We start from the raw sequence: 18,378 nt of genomic DNA on the forward strand, positions 1-18,378 counted from the left end.
TAGCCAGCCATGGTGGCGTGTGCCTGTAACCCCAGCTACTTGGGGGGCTGAGGCATGAAAATCGCTTGAACCTGGGAGGTAGAGGTTGCAGTGAGCCGAGATCACGCCATTGCACTCCAGCCGGCGCAACAGAGTGAGATTCCATCTTAAAAGTAAATAAGTAAATAGCAGGTTTTTTTAAAAAAAATTAGCTGGGCCAGGCGAGGTGGCTTACGCCTGTAATCCCAGCACTTTGGGAGGCCAAGGCGGGAGGATCACGAGATCAAGAGATCAAGAGATCAAGACCATCCTGGTCCACATGGTGAAACCCCATCTCTACTAAAAATACAAAAATTAGTTGGGCATGGTGGTGATCACCTGCAATCCCAGCTGTTTGGGAGGCTGAGGCAGAAGAATCGCTGGAGTCCGGGAGGTGGAGGTTGTAAAGAGCTGAGATCGCGCCACTGCACTCCAGCCTGGGCAACAAGAGTGAAACTCCGTCTCCAAAAAAAAAATAAGGAAACGCAGACACCCTCCTGGGTTGCGCTTCGCTGGTCAAGGCAGTGACCCTCTCCCATCCAGGGAACCAGGAGCCTCACATGGATCAGGCCCTTCCTGATCCATGGCCACCTGAGCTGAAACAAAATATCATTTGTACCTTGCCCAGTGCATTCCTGGGGTGCAGGCAACCAAAGAACAGAGGTTCATTTGCCCCTGTCCTTGGCTGCCTTCATATCCCAGAGTCAGAAGAAGCAGAGATTCCTCAAATGGGTTTTTTGTTTTGTTTTGTTTTGTTTTTGTTTTTGTTTTTATTATTTTGAGACGGAGTTTCGCTCTTGTTGCCCAGGCTGGAGTGCAGTGGCGTGATCTCAGCTCACTGCAACTTCTGCCTCCTGGGTTCAAGCGATTCTCCTGCCTCAACCTCCTGAGTAGCTGAGATTATAGGCATGTGTCACCACGCCCGGCTAATTTTGTATTTTTAGTAGAGACGGGGTTTCTTCATGTTGGTCAGGCTGGTCTTGAACTCCCGACCTCAGGTGATCCACCTGCCTCAGCCTCCCAAAGTGCTGGGATTACAGGCGTAGCCACTGCACCCAGCCATGGGGTCTTTCTTTCTTTCTTTTTTTTTTTTTTTTAAGACAGAGTCTCAAAAAGACCCCCTCAAGTGGGGTCTTGAAACTTCCTCCACTGTCCACCTGCGCCCAGTGGCCTGGTAGAAGTTCCTTAGATGGGCACGGAGACTGCTGGATCCAGCCCCCCTTCGTCCTGCACACATCTCTGCCCCTGCGCATTAACTGTGCACCTACTGTGTGCTGGCACAGACTAAAGGGAAAGAAGACCCAGCCTCAACGTTCAAACTATTCCAGGCGAAAAGAGGGAGAGGCAGGAGTGGGGAGTGGAGCAGTAAATATACCCTCCAAGGGGCGGGCCAGGGCTGGATGAGGGAGCAGGGGCCATGGGCAGTGGCTGACCACCAAAAGCACATCTGTGGGCCTAGTCTTTTTGTTGTTGTTGTTTGAGACAGGGTCTCACTCTGTTGCCCAGGCTGGAGTGCAGTGGCAAGATGGTAGCTCAGACCAGGTGCGGTGGCTCACGCCTGTAATCCCAGCACTTTGGGAGGCTGAGGTGGGCAGATCACTTGAGGCCAAGAGTTCGAGACTAGCCTAGCCAACATGGTGAAACCCCATCTCTGCTAAAAATACAAAAATTAGCCAAGTGTGATGGCGCGTGCGTGTAATCCCTGCTACTTGGGAGGCTGAGGCAGGAGAGTCACTTGAACCTGGGAGGTGGAGGTTGTAGAGAGCCAAGATCACACGACTGCACTCCAGCCTGGGCAACAGAGTGAGACTCCGTCTCAAAATAAATAAATAAATAAAAGGATCATAGCTCACTGCAGCATTGAACTCCTGGACTCAAGTGATCCTCCTGTTTCAGCCTCCTGAGAACCTGGCAACTGATGAGCTCGCTACCACCTTCGGGTGATTTTAAAATTTTTTGTAGAGATAGGGTTGCACAGCCTGGTCTTGAATTCCTGGACTCAACTGATCCTCCTGCCTCCACCTCCCAAGTATGAGCCTTGTCTTCTAGCCTGAGCTCCCCAAAGGCCTCACTATCTCCAGACACCGCCTGGAGAAAAAGGACACATTCATCCTTTAAGAATGCATGTCTGGGCCAGCCATGGTGGCTCATGCCTGTAATCCCAGCACTTTGGGAGGCCAAGGCAGGTGGATCACCTGAGGTCAAGAGTTTGAAACCAGCCTGGCCAACATGGCAAAACACTGTCTCTACTGAAAATACAAAAAAGTAACCAGGCGTAGTGGCAGACAACTGTAATCTCAACTACTCGGGAGGCTGAGGCAGGACAATTGCTTCAACCTGGGAGGCAGAGGTTGCAATGAGCCGAGATCGTGCCATTGCACTCCAGCCTGGGTGACAAGAACGAGACTGTGTTTAAAAAACAACAACAACAAAGAATGCATGTCTGCCCAGACATCTCTCTCCCTACCATGGCCATGAGGCCCCCTGCAGTCCTCAAACTGGGCTTGGTTTACTCTGACAGAGCCAAAAGGACAGAGCCCTAACACAGAGCCGTGTGGTCCCCATGAGCTCCAAATCTCCCTCCCTTCCAAGGCCACTCCTATTAGCAACTGGCAAAGCCCAGAGAGGCTTGGAGCCCCCAGGGGCAGGATCTGAGCGCCGGTGCAGAGTCCATGAGTCCTGCCTTCCCCCACCTGGCTCCCTAGGGCTTGGGTTCAGGGTGGCCTTAGTCCTCAGAAGCTCCCCAAACTTCCCTGGGTTGTGGAGGTGGGAGGCTAGAGAAAAATGTAGCTTCTGCCCAGCGCAGCGATACACATCCGTGGTCCCAACTACTCGGGAGGCTGAGGCGGGAGGATCACATGAGCCCAGGAGTTCTGAGCTGTAGCGCACTGTGCTGATTGGGTGTCCACATTAAGTCTGGCATCAATATGGTGACCTCCCGGAGCAGGGAACCACCAGGTTGCCCAAGGAGGGGTGAACCAGCCTAGGTTGGAAACGGAGATGGTCAAAACTCCAGTGCTGATCCGTAGCGGGATCATGCCTGTGACTAGCCACTGCACTCCAGCCTGGGCGACAGAGTGAGACCCTGTCTCTAAAAAAGATAAATTTTAGGCTGGGCAAGTGGCTTATGCCTGTAATCCCAGCACTTTGGGAGGCTGAGGCAGGCAGATCACTTGAGGTCAGGAATTCCAGACCAGTACGGTGAAACTCTGTCTCTACAAAAATACAAAAAAAAAAAAAAAAAAAAAAATTAGCCAGGCGGTGAAACTCTGTCTCTACAATACACACACACACACAAAAATTAGCCGGTCATGATGACCTGCGCCTGTGGCCCCAGCTACTCCGGAGGCTGAGGCACAAGAATAGCTTGTACCTGGGAGGTGGGGTGAGCCAAGATTGCGCCACTGCACCACTCCAGCCTGGGTGACTGAGCAAGATTCTCTCTAGAAAAAAAAAGAGATACATTTAAAAAATGCAGCTTGTGTTGCAAACCAACATCCAGCTCGGCAGGTTTTGCTCTATTTAGCGTTTTTTTGTTTGTTTGGGTTTTTTTTAGATAGGTATTGCTCTGTTGCTCTGGCTGGTCTCACGCTCCTGGCCTCAAGCAATCCTCCCACCTCACCTTCCCAAAGCACTGGGATTACAGCAGGGGTCCCCAACCCCTGGGCTAAGGACTGGTACCAGTCTGTGGCCTGTTAGGAACCAGGCCGCACAGCAGCAGGTGAGCAGCGGGCAAACGAGTGAAGCTTCATCTGTATTTACAGCCAGTACCCATCACTCCCCAGTAGATCCTGAGCTCCGCCTTCTGCCAGTCCAGCAGCAGCAGCATTAGATTCTCATAGGAGTGTGAACCCTATTGTGAACTGCACATGTGAGGGATCTAGATTGTGCACTCCTTATGATAATCTAATGCCTGATGATCTGAGGTGGAACAGTTTCATCCTGAAAACATCTTCATCCCCCCCAACCGCCAAGTGCATGGAAAAATTGTCTTCCACAAAACCAGTCCTTGGTGCCAAAAAGATTGGGGACTGCTGGATTACAGGCATGAGCCTCTGTGTCAGGCTTCACAGCATTGTTTTTTGTTTGTTTGTTTTTTTGAGACAGAGTCTCGCTCCGTTGCCCACGCTGGAGTTCAGTGGTGCGATCTCGGCTCACTGCAACCTCCACCTCCCAGATTCAAGCTATTCTCCTGCCTCAGCCTCCTGAGTAGCTGGGATTACAGGCATGCACCACCATGTCTGGCTGATTTTTGTATTTTTAGTAGAGATAGGGTTTCACCATGTTTGCCAGGCTGGTCTTGAACTCCTGACTTCAAATGATCCACCCGCCTTGGCCTCCCAAAGTGGTGAGATTACAGGTGTGAGCCACTGTGCCCGGCCATTTATTTTATTATTTATTTATTTTTATTATTTTATTTTATTTTATTGAGATGGAGTCTCGCTCTGTCTCCCAGGCTGGTGTGCAGTGGCGTGATCTCGGCTTACTGCAAGGTCCGCCTCCCTGGTTCACACCATTCTCCTGCCTCAGTCTCCTGGGACTACATGTGCCCGCCACCATGCCCTGCTAATTTTTTGTATTTTTAGTAGAGACAGGGTTTCACCGTGTTAGCCAGGATGGTGTTGATCTCCTGATCTCGTGATCCGCCCGCCTCGGCCTCCCAAAGTGCTGGGATTACAGGCGTGAGCCACCGCGTGCGGCCTATTTATTTATTCATTGAGACAGAGTCTCGCTCCGTCCCTCAGGCTGGAGCGGAGTGGTGCGATCTTGGCTCACTGCAATCTTTGCCGCCTGAATTCAAGCGATTCTCCTGCCTCAGCCTCCAAAGTAGCTGGAATCATAGGCATGTGCCACTGATACGAGAGTGCTGGGATGGGGAGAGCATGGTGCCTTTAAATGATAGGGAAGGGAAGTGCGGGGTAAAGGAGGGCCTGGTCCCTGGCTAGGGCTCCACCCCCAGAGACCTAGGTGAGGACCCGCACTCCCGCCTTCGTGCCCAAATATTGCATTTTCCAGGACCACACTGGCCCGCCACGCCCCCATCCTGTGCCTATAAAAACCCGAGACCCTAGCGGGCAGGCACACAAGCTGCTGGACGTCTTGACGTACACATCCATGGAAGAAGATACAAGTGGCTGGACAGCGAGAGGACGTCGAGGGAGCACGCTCGCGGAAGGGCACACTGGCATGCGGGCGGGTAGTCGACCAGTGGAACTAGGCTGAGTTTGGCCTGGGCAGTCAGCGGAGAGCTGGGGCCGCCTAGCGACCCAACTCCAGAGAAAGACCATCTCCCTTCTGGCTCCCGCATCTACTGAGGGCTACTTCCACTCAATAAAACTTCATACTCATTCTCCAAGCCCAGGTGTGATCTCATTCTTCTGGTACACCAAGGCAAGAAACCCCAGGATACTAAAATCCCTCTGTCTGGGCTGGGCGCAGTGGCTCATGCCTGTAATCCCAGGACTTTGGGAGGCCTAGGTGGGTGTATCACTCGAGGTCAGGAGTTTGAGACCAGCCTGGCCAACATGGTGAAACCCCATATCTACTAAAAATAAAAAAAAATTAGCCGGGTAAGGGTGCGGTCACTTGTAGTCCTAGCTACCTGGGAGGCTGAGGCAGGAGAATCACTTTGAACCCGGGAGGCGGAGATGGCAGTGAACCAAGATCACGCCACTGCACTCCAGCCTAGGGGACAGAGCGAGACTCTGTCTCAAGAAAAAAAAAAAAAAAAGAAAAGAAAAGAAAAGAAAAAAATAAAAGAAATCCCTCTGTCCTTGTGACAAGGTAGAGGATCTAATTGAGCTGGTAAGCTGCCTATAGATGGCAAAAAAAAGCACCCTGTAACACACGCCCCCTGGGGCTTCAGGAGCTGTAAACATTCACCCCGGACACTGCTGTGGGGTCAGAGTCCCACAGCCTGCCCATCTGTATGCTCCCCTAGAGGTTTGAGTAGAGGAGCACTTCAGAAGCAAGCCACACCCCCATCGCCCACCCTGTGAGGGGAATAAGGGAACCTTTCCCGTTTCACCACCATGCCTGGCTAATATTTTTTGTATTTTTAAGAGACAGGGTTTTCCCATGTTGGCCAGGCTGGTCTCGAACTCCTGGCCTCAAGCAATCCACCTGCCTCAGCCTCCCAAAGTGCTGGGATTATAGGCATGGGCCACCACACCCAGCCACAGTCATCCAATTCATAGAGACAGAAAGTGGAATGTTGGGTGCTAGGGGCTGAGGGAGGGGAATAGGGAGGGAGTGTTTAATAGGTATGGAGCTTGTTTGGGAAGAACAAGTTCTGGAGATGGATGGTGGTAATGGTTCCACAACAATGTGAACGTACTTAATGCTACCCAAGGGTATGCTTAAGATGGTAAATTTTATGTTATGTACATGTTACTACAAACCACCCCCCCCCCACCCCACCCCGGCCGAGGCGGGCAGATCACTTGAGGTCAGGAGTTTGAGACCAGCCTAGCCAACATGGCGAAAACCCATCTCTACTAAAAATACAAAAATTAGCCGAGCATGGTGGCGTGCACCTGTAGTCCCAGCTATTTGGGAGGCTGAGGCAGGAGAATGACTTGAACCTGGGAGACAGAGGCTGCAGTGAGCCAAGATCGTGCCACTGCACTCCGGCCTGGGTGACAGTCTCAAAAAAAAAAGTTCCTCCAAGTTGGGCATGGTGGCACATGCCTGTAGTCCCAGTTACTTGGGAGGCTGGGGTGGGAGGATGGCTTGACCCCAGGGGGTGGAAGCTGCAGTGAGCTGTGACTGTGCCACTGTGCTCCAGTCTGTGAGACAAAGCAAGATCATATCTCAAAAAACAAAAACATGGCCCAAACATGATTAGGGCTACGAGTGAACATTAGCCTTTACGCCAGTCATTGGGGCAGTGGGGCATGACTCAGTTTCTCCCCATCACTGCTGACTCTACATGTTTTCGTTCCTCCCATTGCAATTGAGGAAACTAAAATCCACTGTCACTTCCCTCTCGCCTTCCCTCTTCTAGCAACGCACGTACTCCACACCAGACACGTATGACATATTCAGGTTATAAAACCTGCCTTTGGGTGAGTGGTTTTTTTGTTTTGTTTTGTTTTTTCTGAGACGGAGTCTCGCTCTGTCGCTTAGGCTGGAGTGCAGTGGCACGATCTCAGCTCACTGCAACTTCCGCCTCCTGGGTTCAAGTGATTCTCCTGGCTCAGCCTCCCCAGTAGCTGGGACTACAGGCACGCACCACCACTCACTGCTAGTTTTTTGCATTTTCAGTAGAGACAGGGTTTCACCATGTTGGCCAGGCTGGTCTCGAATTCCTGACCTCAAGTGATCCGCCTGCCTTGGCCTCCCAAAGTGCCGGGATTACAGGCGTGAGCCACTGCGCCTGGCCAGGTTAGTGTTTTGATCTGCTTTTTTCTCCCACTTGGCTTGGACCTCATTCCCTGGCCAGCTCAGACAGCTCTCTGATGTTCTGCATTCTACCTGAAGCTGCTAAAGACCAAAATAGCCACTGAGCGTGTGACCTGGGGTGTGGGCTTCCAAACAGGGCTCAGGGGCAGTCTAGAGAACTCTGCCCTTGGTGTTGGAGGAAGTCGGGGGTGGAGCCAGTAAACACCATAGTACCAGCTGGGCACGGTGGCTCATGCCTGTAATCTCAGCACTTTGGGAGGCCAAGGCAGGCAGATCACCTGAGGTCAGGAGTTCAAGACCAGCCTGGCCAACATGGTGAAACCCCATCCCTACTAAAAATGCAAAAATTAGCCAGGCACGGTGGCAGGCGCCGGTAGTCCCAGCTATTCAGGAGGCTGAGGCAGGAGAATTGCTTGAACCCAGGGGCCGGAGGTTGTAGTGAGCCGAGATCGTGCTATTGCACCCCAGCCTGGGCGACAGAGTGAGACTCTGTCTCAAACAAACAAACAAAAAACCATAGTGTCTTAGCGAATGATGGCAAAGTCAAAGTGGAACGGGCTATCAGTGAACCACACAGTCAGGAGTTCTGGCTCATGCCTGTTATCCCAGCACTTTGGGAGGCTGAGGCAGGAGGATTGCTTGAGCCCAGGATTTCGAGACCAACCGAAACAGGCAACATAGCAAGACCTCGTCCCTATAAAAAATATAAAAATTAGCCGGGCATGGCAGCACGCGCCTGTAGTCCCAGCTACTCGGGAGGCTGAGGTGGAAGAATTGCTTTAGCCTTGGAGATTAAGGCTGCAGTGAGCTGTGATCGCTCCATTGCTCTCCAGCCTGGGCAAAAGAACAAGATCCTGTCTAAAAAAAAAAAAAAAAAAAAAAAAAAATTCGTGACCCAAGTCCAAGGTCCAGCCCTGTTTCTGAAGATGTGGCCAGAAACTCAGCTTTCATTTTCTACCTGTTTTTAGAGGAATTCTGGTCTCTGATGAATGTTGGCAGAATGTGCCTGGGGATGTGCTGGGTGTTGAGACGCAGCTCTAATAGAACAACACTTCCTCCTCTAGAAGTTTTCATCTCTATGTTAGAGGAAATGGGAAGCCAACCAGAGAGGCTGTGACTATACTAAATGATTTCTGCTTAATAATACCTGGGGAGGGGGGGCCGGAAGTGGTGGTTCATGCCTGTAATCCCAGCACTTTGGGAAGCTGAGAAGGGTGGATCACCTGAAGTCAGGAGTTCGCGACCAGCCTGGCCAACATGGTGAACCTCCCTCTCTACTAAAAATACAAAATTAGCTGGGTATGGCGGCACTCGCCTGTAATCCCAGCTACTTGGGAGGCTGAGGTGGGAGAATTGCTTGAACCCGGGAGGCAGAGGTTGCAGTGAGCCAAGATCACACCACTGCACTCCAGCCTGGGTGACAAGAGTGAAACTATGTCTCAAATAAATAAATACATATATAATTTCTGCTTAATAATACCTGGGGGACTAAATAATCTGTACGACAAACCCCATGACACGAGTTTATCTATATAACAAACCTGCACATGTACCCCAAAACTTAAAAGCTAAAAAAAATTAAAAATGATTTCTGGCCAGGTGTGCTGGTTTACACCTGTAATCCCAGCACTTTTGGGAGGCCAAGGTGTGCGGATTGCTTGAGCTCAGGAGTTCAAGACCAGCCTGTGCAACACTATGAAACCCCTATCTCTACAAAAATACAAAAATTAGCCGGATGTGGTGCCACACACCTGTAGTCCCAGCTACTCAGGAGGCTGAGGTGTGAGGATCAGTTGAGCCCTGGAGGTAAAAGTTACAGAGGTATGATTTTGCCACTGCACTCCAGCCTGGGTAACAGAGTGAGACCCTGTCTCCAAAAAAAAGAGAGAGAAAGGAAATTGTTTCTGAGCTTTATTGCTATGAAGAGGATAGAACCAGGGAATGAGATGGAACCACTGGGGGGTAGCAGTGAGGTCATTTCAGCCAAGGAGGGCCAGAAGGAACCCTCAGAGGAGGTAATAGGATATCAGGGAGGTGACAGCCAGAGAAGGCCCCAAGGAGAAAGTGACAGTTCACCCCTGGGAGGAGGTGACAGCCAGGGACAGGAGGAGGGCCCCTGAGAGGAGGCGACATTGGAACACTGGAGCTGAGGCCTGAAGGAGGCCAGCTTCGCAGGTACCTGCGGGGTGTGTTCCGGCAGAGGGAACAGCAGGTACAATCGCCCTCCCCCATTAGCCTCCTAGGACCATGGGGGCCTGCAGAGAAACTTCTGGCACCACACAAATGTGGTTGCCGTGTTTTTCCTTTTTTACTCTGTCCTCCCCCACCCCCGCCAACTTCCTGGCCTGAATGCCGCTCCTGTGGTCACAGGCCTCGCCTTGAGGCGAGTGACCTCGGGGAAGTGGCATTCTGTGCCTCAGTTTCCTTATCTGGAAAACGGGCCTTGCTCGCGGGGACTCCCCTCCCTAATTCTGGGCAGTATGCATGCATAGGGCAGGCCCTCAATGAACCCTTGCAGAATAAAGGACCGGCTCATCCCCAGCACCTGGCTCAGTGCGTGCAAGCGGCTACACACTACGGCATAAGATGTTCCCATTTTGCAGACGGGGAAACAGAGGCTGGGGAATACCCGGCCCAGCCGACGGAGGCGCGGCGCAGGGCGCGCACGCTGCGTCTCGGGCCCGGGGGCGCGCACGCGGAGCGGCTGACCGGGGGCGTGGCCGGGGGCGTGACAGGGGCGTGGCATCGCGCGGCCGGGAGGCTGCTGCGGCAGCAGCTGTCGCGCCAGTCGCAACAGAAGCAGGTCCGAGGCACAGCCCGATCCCGCCATGGAGCAGCCGAGGAAGGCGGTGGTAGTGACGGGTACGCTGGCTGATGGGGGCTGTAGCGGCAGCGGCCGGGGGCAGAGGCGGGGGCGGCTCCGGGACTGCGGGGCCGAGAGGGGCAGGTGCTGGAAGTCCTCTCAGATTTGGAAGGTGTCATCACCCGCGGGAGCCCCGCGCAGCCCAGGCTTCCTGGAAAGTGGAGGAGGAGGAGCCTTGGGTGTCCCAGGGTCGGGAGTCAGGGCAGTCAGGCGCGGGGCTTGGGGGGCCGGGCAAAAGCCCGGCGCTGCGCAGGCCCCCCTGGCGTCCTTTCCTCCCAAGATGGGGATGGTGACCCTCCTGGCACCTGCCTCCTCTGTCTGGCCTGCGGGCTGGACTGGACCCTTCCTCCCTGCCCCTTCCGAGGTCCAGCCTGTCCCCCCACCGCTCCCCCAACCCCTGGCCCCAGGGTACAAAGGCCGATTTGCGGGCAGGAAGTGTCCCAGTGACAAATGAACCTCCCAGTCACTGCTCGCCGCGCCCTGCGCTCCTGGGGGGCTACTCTCCCAAGGCAGGGGCAGGTGGGGGTCCGGGGACCTCGGGCTCTCCCAGCTGTCCCAGGGACTGTCTTCAGCGGAAACCTTTTTGTGTTTTGTGCCAGGGCTGTTTGTTGGTGAGTCAGGGCCCCTGCTGTCACCGACTCCCCCCCACCCCCAAACCAACTATTTCTCCTCCCTGAGACTCCGCCTCGGGGCCACGTGGGGCGCCAACTTCCGCTGGGGCCTCAGAGTCAAGGAGTGGGGGGGTCATTTTGACCTGCTGTCTGGAGGGGTCAGAGTGGGAAATCCAGCAAAGGTGCACACAGGTGTTTTGTGGCTGTTGAAGGGAGGTTGAGGCTGATCCAGGAGATTCAGGGAAGAAGGAAGAAACAAGGCACCTGCTTAACAGGTGTGTATAATTGGGAGGAGGGTCACTGCCCCCACCCCTTCCAGCCTTCCTTTATCTGGTTATTTATTCCAGCACTTTTTGCATGAGCTGATTACAGCTTTACTGTCTCCATTTTGCAGAAAGGGAAACTGAGGCTCACAGAGGTCATCCAGTTTGTAAGGGGCTGAGCTGAGACTGAAACCTCGGCTGTACAGAAGGATAGAGTTAGGAGGTCCCCTCCTGAGTCACAGCCCCTACCTGCTATCCCAGGCTACAGCATCTCTGCATAGCATTCATATCCTGTGGGATCACTGGCCCAGATGGACCATATTTTTTTTTTTCTTTTTTTTTTCGAGACGGAGTTTTGCTCTTGTTGCCCAAGCTGGAGCACAATGGCGCGATCTCGGCTCACTGCAACCTTCGCCTCCTGGGTTCAAGCGATTCTCCTGCCTCAGCCTCCTGAGTAGCTGGAATTACGGGCACGCATCACCCCATCTGGTTAATTTTTTGTATTTTTAGTAGAAACGGGGTTTCACCATGTTGGCCAGGCTGGTCTCAAACTTCTGACCTCAGGTGATCCGCCCGCCTTGGCCTCCCAAAGTGCTGGGATTACAGGCATGAGCCACCGCACCCAGCCCCAGGTCTGGATTTGAATCCCAGCTCTTTCACCTTCTTGCTGTGTGACCTTGGGCAGCTAGCTTCACCTCTCTGTGCCTCAGTCCCTGCTCCTGGAAACTGGGCCCAGGAAACACCCTTGTCTGAAAGGGGATGTGGCCAGGCTTAATGCCAGGAAGATCACTTAGCACAGCCTTGGGCGACTGTCGTGTTTTGGAAAGGGGGCCTGGAGTTTGAGCTAGCTGGGAGGAGGGTGACAGGGTGAAATCTAGACAGCCTGGAGGGCTCATTCCTCATTTGGTGCCGATTCAGGGCATTTTGGGACAGTGACACAATAATTGTAGGTTGAGTCAAGGGGACCAGAGGAAGTGAAGACAGGATCAGGACCTTTTCGGAGGCAGAAGAGACCTCTGGCCCCTGGCTGAGCATGAGGGGCAGGCGGAGGTGAAGGCAGGAAGGGACTCATTGACTTCAGAGCAGACAGGTGCAGGACGGCGGCTCTGACGGGCCTCCAGGTGCTCCCAGAACTCAGGACCAGGCCCCCAATGTTGTCCCTGGCAGCTGCGCCCTGAAGCTCCTTTCTTGCTTCTCCAGGTGGGAGTAGCGGCCAGGCCAGGGGCAGACTGGGAAGGGCCACTCTTGGGTAATATATTGCTTTTCCTGTTTTTTCAGGATTTGGCCCTTTTGGGGAACACACCGTGAACGCCAGTTGGATTGCAGTTCAGGTAACTTAGATCCGGAGGGTGGGAGTCAGGCTTGGAGCTGGGCACCCCCCAGAAAGTTATGGCATCCAAGAAAGTCCCCTTTTAACAAAAACTTTTTTTTTTTTTGAGACGAAATCTTACTCTGTCACCCAGGCTGGAATGCAATGGCACAGTCTCAGCCCACTGCAACCTTTGCCTCCTGGGTTTAAGCGATTCTCCCACCTCAGCCTCCAGAGTGTCAGAGATTATAGGTGGCTGCCACCATGCCCGGCTAATTTTTGTATTTTTAGTAGAGTCGGGGTTTCACCATGTTGGCCAGGCTGGTCTCGAACTCCTGACCTCAAGTAATCCTCCTGCCTCAGCCTCTTAAAATGCTGGAATTATAGGCGTGAGCCACTACGCCCAGCCAGCTCTTACAAAACGATGTCGGATCCACATCTCTTCCTGGATAGTAACCACCGGAGCACACGTCTGTTGAGTATTTGTACCCAAGCGCTCTGAATCCTCCCAACAACCCATGCATAGTACGTGTAGTTATTCTTGTGCCCACTTAACAGAATAGGAAACTGAGGCCCAGAGGAGGGATGAAGGGAGTTCTCCGAGGTCACACAGCCAAGAAATGGGAGTGGCATTGCCTCAGAAGTGCCCCAGGCTCTGGCCAGCGGCTACAGATCTGGGTCTGGAGGGCCAGGTGTGGATATAAACGTAGCTGGTTTCCAGGACACAGCTGTTTATGTGGTGCTGGCATCTACTTTACCTAGGAATTATCCAACTCTAGGATCTCCCTCTTTTTTTTTTTTTTTTTTTTTGAGATGAAATCTCACTCTGTTGCCCAGGCTGGAGTGCAGTGGCGCGATCTTGGCTCACTGCAACCTCGCCTCCCGGGTTCAAGCGATTCTCCTGCCTCAGCCTCCAGAGTAGCTGGGATTACAGGCACCCGCTACCACGCCTGGCTACTTTTTTCTATTTTTAGTAGAGACGGGGTTTCACCATGATGGCCAGACTGGTCTCAAACTCCTGACTTCAGGTGATCCACCCACCTCGGCCTCCCAAAGTGCTGGGATTACAGGTGTGAGCCACTACCCCTGGCCAGGATCTCCCTCCTTTTTAAAAATCTTTTCCATTGACTCAGACAAATCGTGACCCAGGTTGGTTTCTGAACAGCCAAAGTGAGAATTCTCTGGTATGTTTTAGGCAGGTAATTCATGGTTCAGGAAGGACCAGGCAGGAATATGTGGGGTGGGGTGGCAGGGGAACATATCTTGACCTTGTAGGAGGGGGTACAGTGAGCCTCGCTGTCATCTCCTCGCAGCTGGGGGAGGAAAAGATGGCATATTAGGGACCGAGGGGGGCTGTCATTCCTGGTGCCCTGAAGAAGATGCCAGTCTGCAAAACCTTTCTAGTTTCTTTTCCAGATGGAGTATTTTGTAGGGACAGGCTGGGGAGCAATGCACGGAGAGAAAGACGGAAGTGTTTTCTCGTTATATAAATCAGATCGGCAGAGACCAGAGCCAAACCCCTGTTTATCCTAGCCTATGAGCTGCCTGATTTAAAGTAACCTCTGTTCCCATTCCAGAATCCTAGATTTGGAGAAAAATCTAAGTTGAAACCTCAGCGTGGCAGTCCCCAGCTGTACCCCCCATTTTTTAATCACCCCCTCACTCCCCAACTTCAGACCTCAAAGTTTTGGCTGTTTCCCTTATTTTTTTTTTTTTCCTTCCTGCCCACTTCGTGAACGGGATGGAGGGACGGGATCCCGGGACCCTGCAGATGGGAGCGTGCCCAAGGCCCTGCCTGCTCACCCGCTCCCCGGAGAGCCAGACAAAAAGAAACAGCATGTTTCTGAAGACTTGTGTGTCAGGCTTTGTGCACATTTCAGACGGCAGCCTTCACGGGGCCGAGTGGACACAAAGCCGGGTGTCTGAATTCCTGGGCCCCAGACACTGATCTACATCTAAATAGAAGAAAAATCAATTAAACAATCTTTGGAAATCCCTCCGAGCTTCAGGGCTTCTCGGATGGTGAAGGATGGCAGGTTTTTATCTTGTGGCCAGAGAGGAAATAGCCCTTCTCCTTGGTTCTCCTCTCTCCAGACCTGCAGTTTCCACTTTTTGCTTTCTTTTTTTTCTGGAGACACAGTTTCGTTCTTGTTGCCCAGGCTGGAGTGCAACGTCACGGTATCAGCTCACTTCAACTTCCGCCTCCTGGGTTCAAGCGATTCTCCTGCCTCAGCCTCCCTTAGTAGCTGGGATTACAGCTGCGCACCACCAGGCCCGGCTAATTTTTGTATTTTTAGTACAGCCGAGGTTTTGCCATGTTGACCAGGCTGGTCTTGAACTCCTGACCTCAGGGGATCCGCCCGCCTCGGCCTCCCAAAGTGCTGGGATTACAGGCGTGAGTCACTGTGCCCAGCCCCACTTTTCACTTTCTTCCCAAAGTTTAGGACACAAGATTCCCCACCATTCCCCTGCTAAAAAGATGCCAGCCTTCTTAGATCTGATTGTTTCACTTAAACAAAACAAAACAAAGTTTAACATATATACACCCAGAACACTCATTAGTGAAATTTTAGGGCTGACATGATGCCTCACGCCTGTAATCCCAGCACTTTGGGAGGCTGAGGCAAGGAGTTCGAGACTATCCTGGCCAACATAGCAAGACCCCATCTCTAAAAAAAAAAAAAAATACAAACAGCCGGGTGTGGTGGCGCATGCCTGTAGTCCCAGCTACTCGGGAGGCTAATATGGGAGGATCACCTAAGCCTGGGGAGGTAGAGGCTGCAGTGAGCCCTCATAGTGTCACTGCACTCTAGCCCAGGTGACAGAGCTAGACCCTATCTCAAAAAAAAAAAAAAAAGGAAAGAAAAATTTGGCCAGGCACAGCGGCTCACGCCTGTAATCCTAGCGCTTTGGAAGGCTGAGGCGGGCAGATTGCTTGAGGTCAGGAGTCAAGACCAGCCTGACCTATATGGTGAAACCCTGTCTCTACTAAAAATACAAAAATTAGCCAGAAATCACTTGAACCCAGGAGGCAGAGGTTGCAGTAAGCCGAGATTGTGCCACTGCACTCCAGCCTGGGTGACAAAACGAGATTCTGTCTCAAAAAAAAAAAAAAAAAGAAATTTTACATATGTGCACCCCCAAGGCCAGGTCAAGATCTCGAACATTCTCTGGTTCTTCCTCGCATTCTTCACAGAAGCCCCACATAGCCTCTCCCCAAGTACTCCCAAGCCCTCCAGATGTAAACCTCTGCAGACTTTTTTGCGCCACTAGGTGAATTTTGCCTGTTCCAGAAGTTGGCAGGAACAAGCAGCTTCCAGGTGCCACACCTCTGCGAGAACCGCCCCTGGAGTTGCTGCTTGGTTCCTTCCTGTCCTGGATTTGCCTGTTAGAAAGGTGTCACTGCTGGATGGGTTGAATCCATTCCTCCAAAAAATGTGCCCTGGAGTGTTGTTGGTGTAATGCAGGCAACTGTTGCCAGGCGTCACCTCCACCCAAAGATGGGTGTTTTGTTCTGCACTGTGGGTGGCAATTGCTTCCTGCCGTGACCGATTTTTCGGAAGCTCCTCGTCCTTCAGGGACCCCCTAAGTACTTCTCTGTGTCTCTCCCCTCTTGCTCCCTCTGGGTATCTCTCTGTCCCTTTCCCTTCTTCTATCTGTTAATATCTGTGTCTCTCTTCGTCTCTCTGTCTCTTCTGTCTCCCTGTCACTTTCACCTTCTCTATCTGTGTGTGTCTGTTTCTCTCTCTCTCTCCTTTTTTTTTTTTTTTTTGAGACAGAGTTTCGCTCTTGTTGCCCAGGCTGTAGTGCAATGGCACAATCTCAGCTCACCGCAACCTCCGCCTCCCGGGTTCAAGCAATTCTCCTGCCTCAGCCTCCTGAGTAGCTGGGATTACAGGCATGTACCACCACGCCCAGCTAATTTTGTATTTTTAGTAGAGACAGGATTTCTCCATGTTGGTCAGGCTGGTCTCGAACTCCCGACCTCAGGTGATACGCCCACCTCGGCCTCCCAAAGTGCTGGGATTACAGGTGTGAGCCACTGCACCCGGCTGTTTCTCTCTCTTGTGTCTTTCTTCCTCTCCCTCTCGTCTCTTTCTGCCTCTCTCTCTCTGGGTTTCTCTGTTCCTTCCCACCTCGTCCCTTCTTTCTCTCTCCGTTTCTCTCTTTCTCGCTCTCTTTTTTTTTTGAGACAGGGTCTCACTCTGTCATCCAGACTGGAGTGGAGTTCAATGGTCGATTGAACGAGTGAGGTGAGCAATCTCAGCTCACCTCATCCTTGACCTCCCGGGCTCAGGTGATCCTCCTGCCCCAGCCTCCCCATTAGCTGGGACTACAGGCATGCACCACCGCACCCAGCTAATTTTTTATTCTTTCTTTCTTTCTTTCTTTCTTTTTTTTTTTTTTTTTTTGTAGAGATGGGATTTGGCCATGTTGCCCAGCCTGGTCTCAAACTCCTGGGCTCAAGCCATCCTCCTGTCTTAGCCCCCCAAAGTGCTGGGATTACAGGCATAAACCTCCATGCCCAGCCTTCTCTGTTTCTCTCTGTCTCCCTGTCTCTCTCTCTCTGGGTCTTAACTATCTCTTCCCCTTTCTCTCTCTTTCTATCTTTGTTAATCTCCGTGTGTCTCAGTTTCTCTCCCTGTGTGTGTCTCTGTCTCCTTGTTTCTTGCTCTCTGAATCTGTCTCTTTCCCCTTCTCTCTCTCCCCATTTCTGTTTCTCTCTGACTCCATCTCTCTGTCTCTGTCTCTCCTTTTTTTTTTTTTTTTTTTTGAGACAGGGTCTCACTCTGTCACCCAGGCTGGAGTACAGTGGTGCCATCTTGGCTCACTGCAACCTCTGCCTCCCGAGTTCAAGTGATTCTCCCGTCTCAGCCTCCCAAGTAGCTGGGACTACAGGTGCACGCCACCACGCCCAGCTAATTTTTGTATTTTTAGTAGAGATGGGGTTTCACCATATTGATCAGGCTGGTCTCGAACTCCTGACCTCGTGATCCGCCTGCCTTGGCCTCCCAAAGTGCTGGGATTACAGGCATGAGCCACCGCGCCCGGCCTGTCTCCGTCTCTTCTGATCCTTTCTCTTTGTCCCCTGGGTGAAGTCATGCCCACAGCATAGGTGGAACTGTTTCCCACCCACAGTGTTCAGGAGGTGGGAGTTGGTGGGGTACAGAGGGGACCCCCCCTTGTCTTTCCTGGGATGGCAGCTGCCCCCAGCACCCCAAGCAGGAGGCACCATGTGTCTTGTGTGTCCCATCTCTCCTGCCTCTCAGGGTGGACTGGGGCACTGGCTGTGTTTCTCTTCCGAGGAGGCGCAGGTGGGTGTTAAGGGCTGGGGAGCTCCGGGGCTCGGGGCCATCTGGGGCGTCTCTTGCCAAAGCTGGGTGAGGAGGACCCGGGTCACAGAACTTGGTAACATCACGGGACAATTGCTGCCACAGTGAGTCTAGACAGACCTGCTAAGGATATTACCAGGGAACAAAGAGGGTCTTTGTTGTGGGGTCAGGGGAATCGGTCAGACGAGGCTGCGCGGCGGGGTCCTGTCAGGTAGATGGGGTGTAGACAATGGGGCGTCTGCCCGAGCCCCGCCCTTTCACAGTTTATGCTCTGATGGTGCATGAGGCCGGGTGTGCTCCTGGCAAAGTGATGTGGGACTTGGGGTGCCCTGCCCCCCTTCTCCCGGAGGAGAACCATCCAGCCCTTTTGGAACAGAGCGTGTTCAGAGGCTAAGACTTCAGCCAGATTACCAGCCACACACTTCCTTCTAGTGCCAGATACACTGTATGGCAGGTGGCTCCCCGCCGTTACCCTATTTAAAATTGAGTGATAATTTACATCAGGCAATGTGAACAGACCTTAAGTTTCCCTATCACTTTGGTGAGAAACTTTTTTTTGTTTTGAGATGGGGTCTTG

General features: G+C 52.5%; 1 protein-coding gene across 7 annotated transcripts in view; it reads left to right on the top strand.

The window, feature by feature from the left end:
- Positions 1 to 10,128: 10,128 nt before the first annotated feature.
- The window catches only part of PGPEP1 (pyroglutamyl-peptidase I), a 30,894-nt gene continuing 22,644 nt past the window's right edge, over positions 10,129 to 18,378 (top strand). For 3 of the 7 annotated variants that reach the window (XM_063701818.1, XM_063701819.1, XM_055372173.2), the window contains exons 1-2: positions 10,167 to 10,284; positions 12,438 to 12,490. In XM_063701818.1, coding sequence (XP_063557888.1) covers positions 10,251 to 10,284; positions 12,438 to 12,490 — 87 coding nt within the window. In that variant the 5' untranslated portion in view covers positions 10,167 to 10,250. Of the gene's footprint in view, positions 10,285 to 12,437; positions 12,491 to 18,378 lie in introns of all 7 variants that reach the window. The other 4 variants (XM_055372167.2, XM_055372168.2, XM_055372166.2 and 1 more) reach the window with 3 other exon arrangements.

The sequence above is a fragment of the Gorilla gorilla genome, chromosome 20 (assembly GCF_029281585.2).
Source record: "Gorilla gorilla gorilla isolate KB3781 chromosome 20, NHGRI_mGorGor1-v2.1_pri, whole genome shotgun sequence".
NCBI classification, from domain to species: Eukaryota; Metazoa; Chordata; class Mammalia; order Primates; family Hominidae; genus Gorilla; species Gorilla gorilla.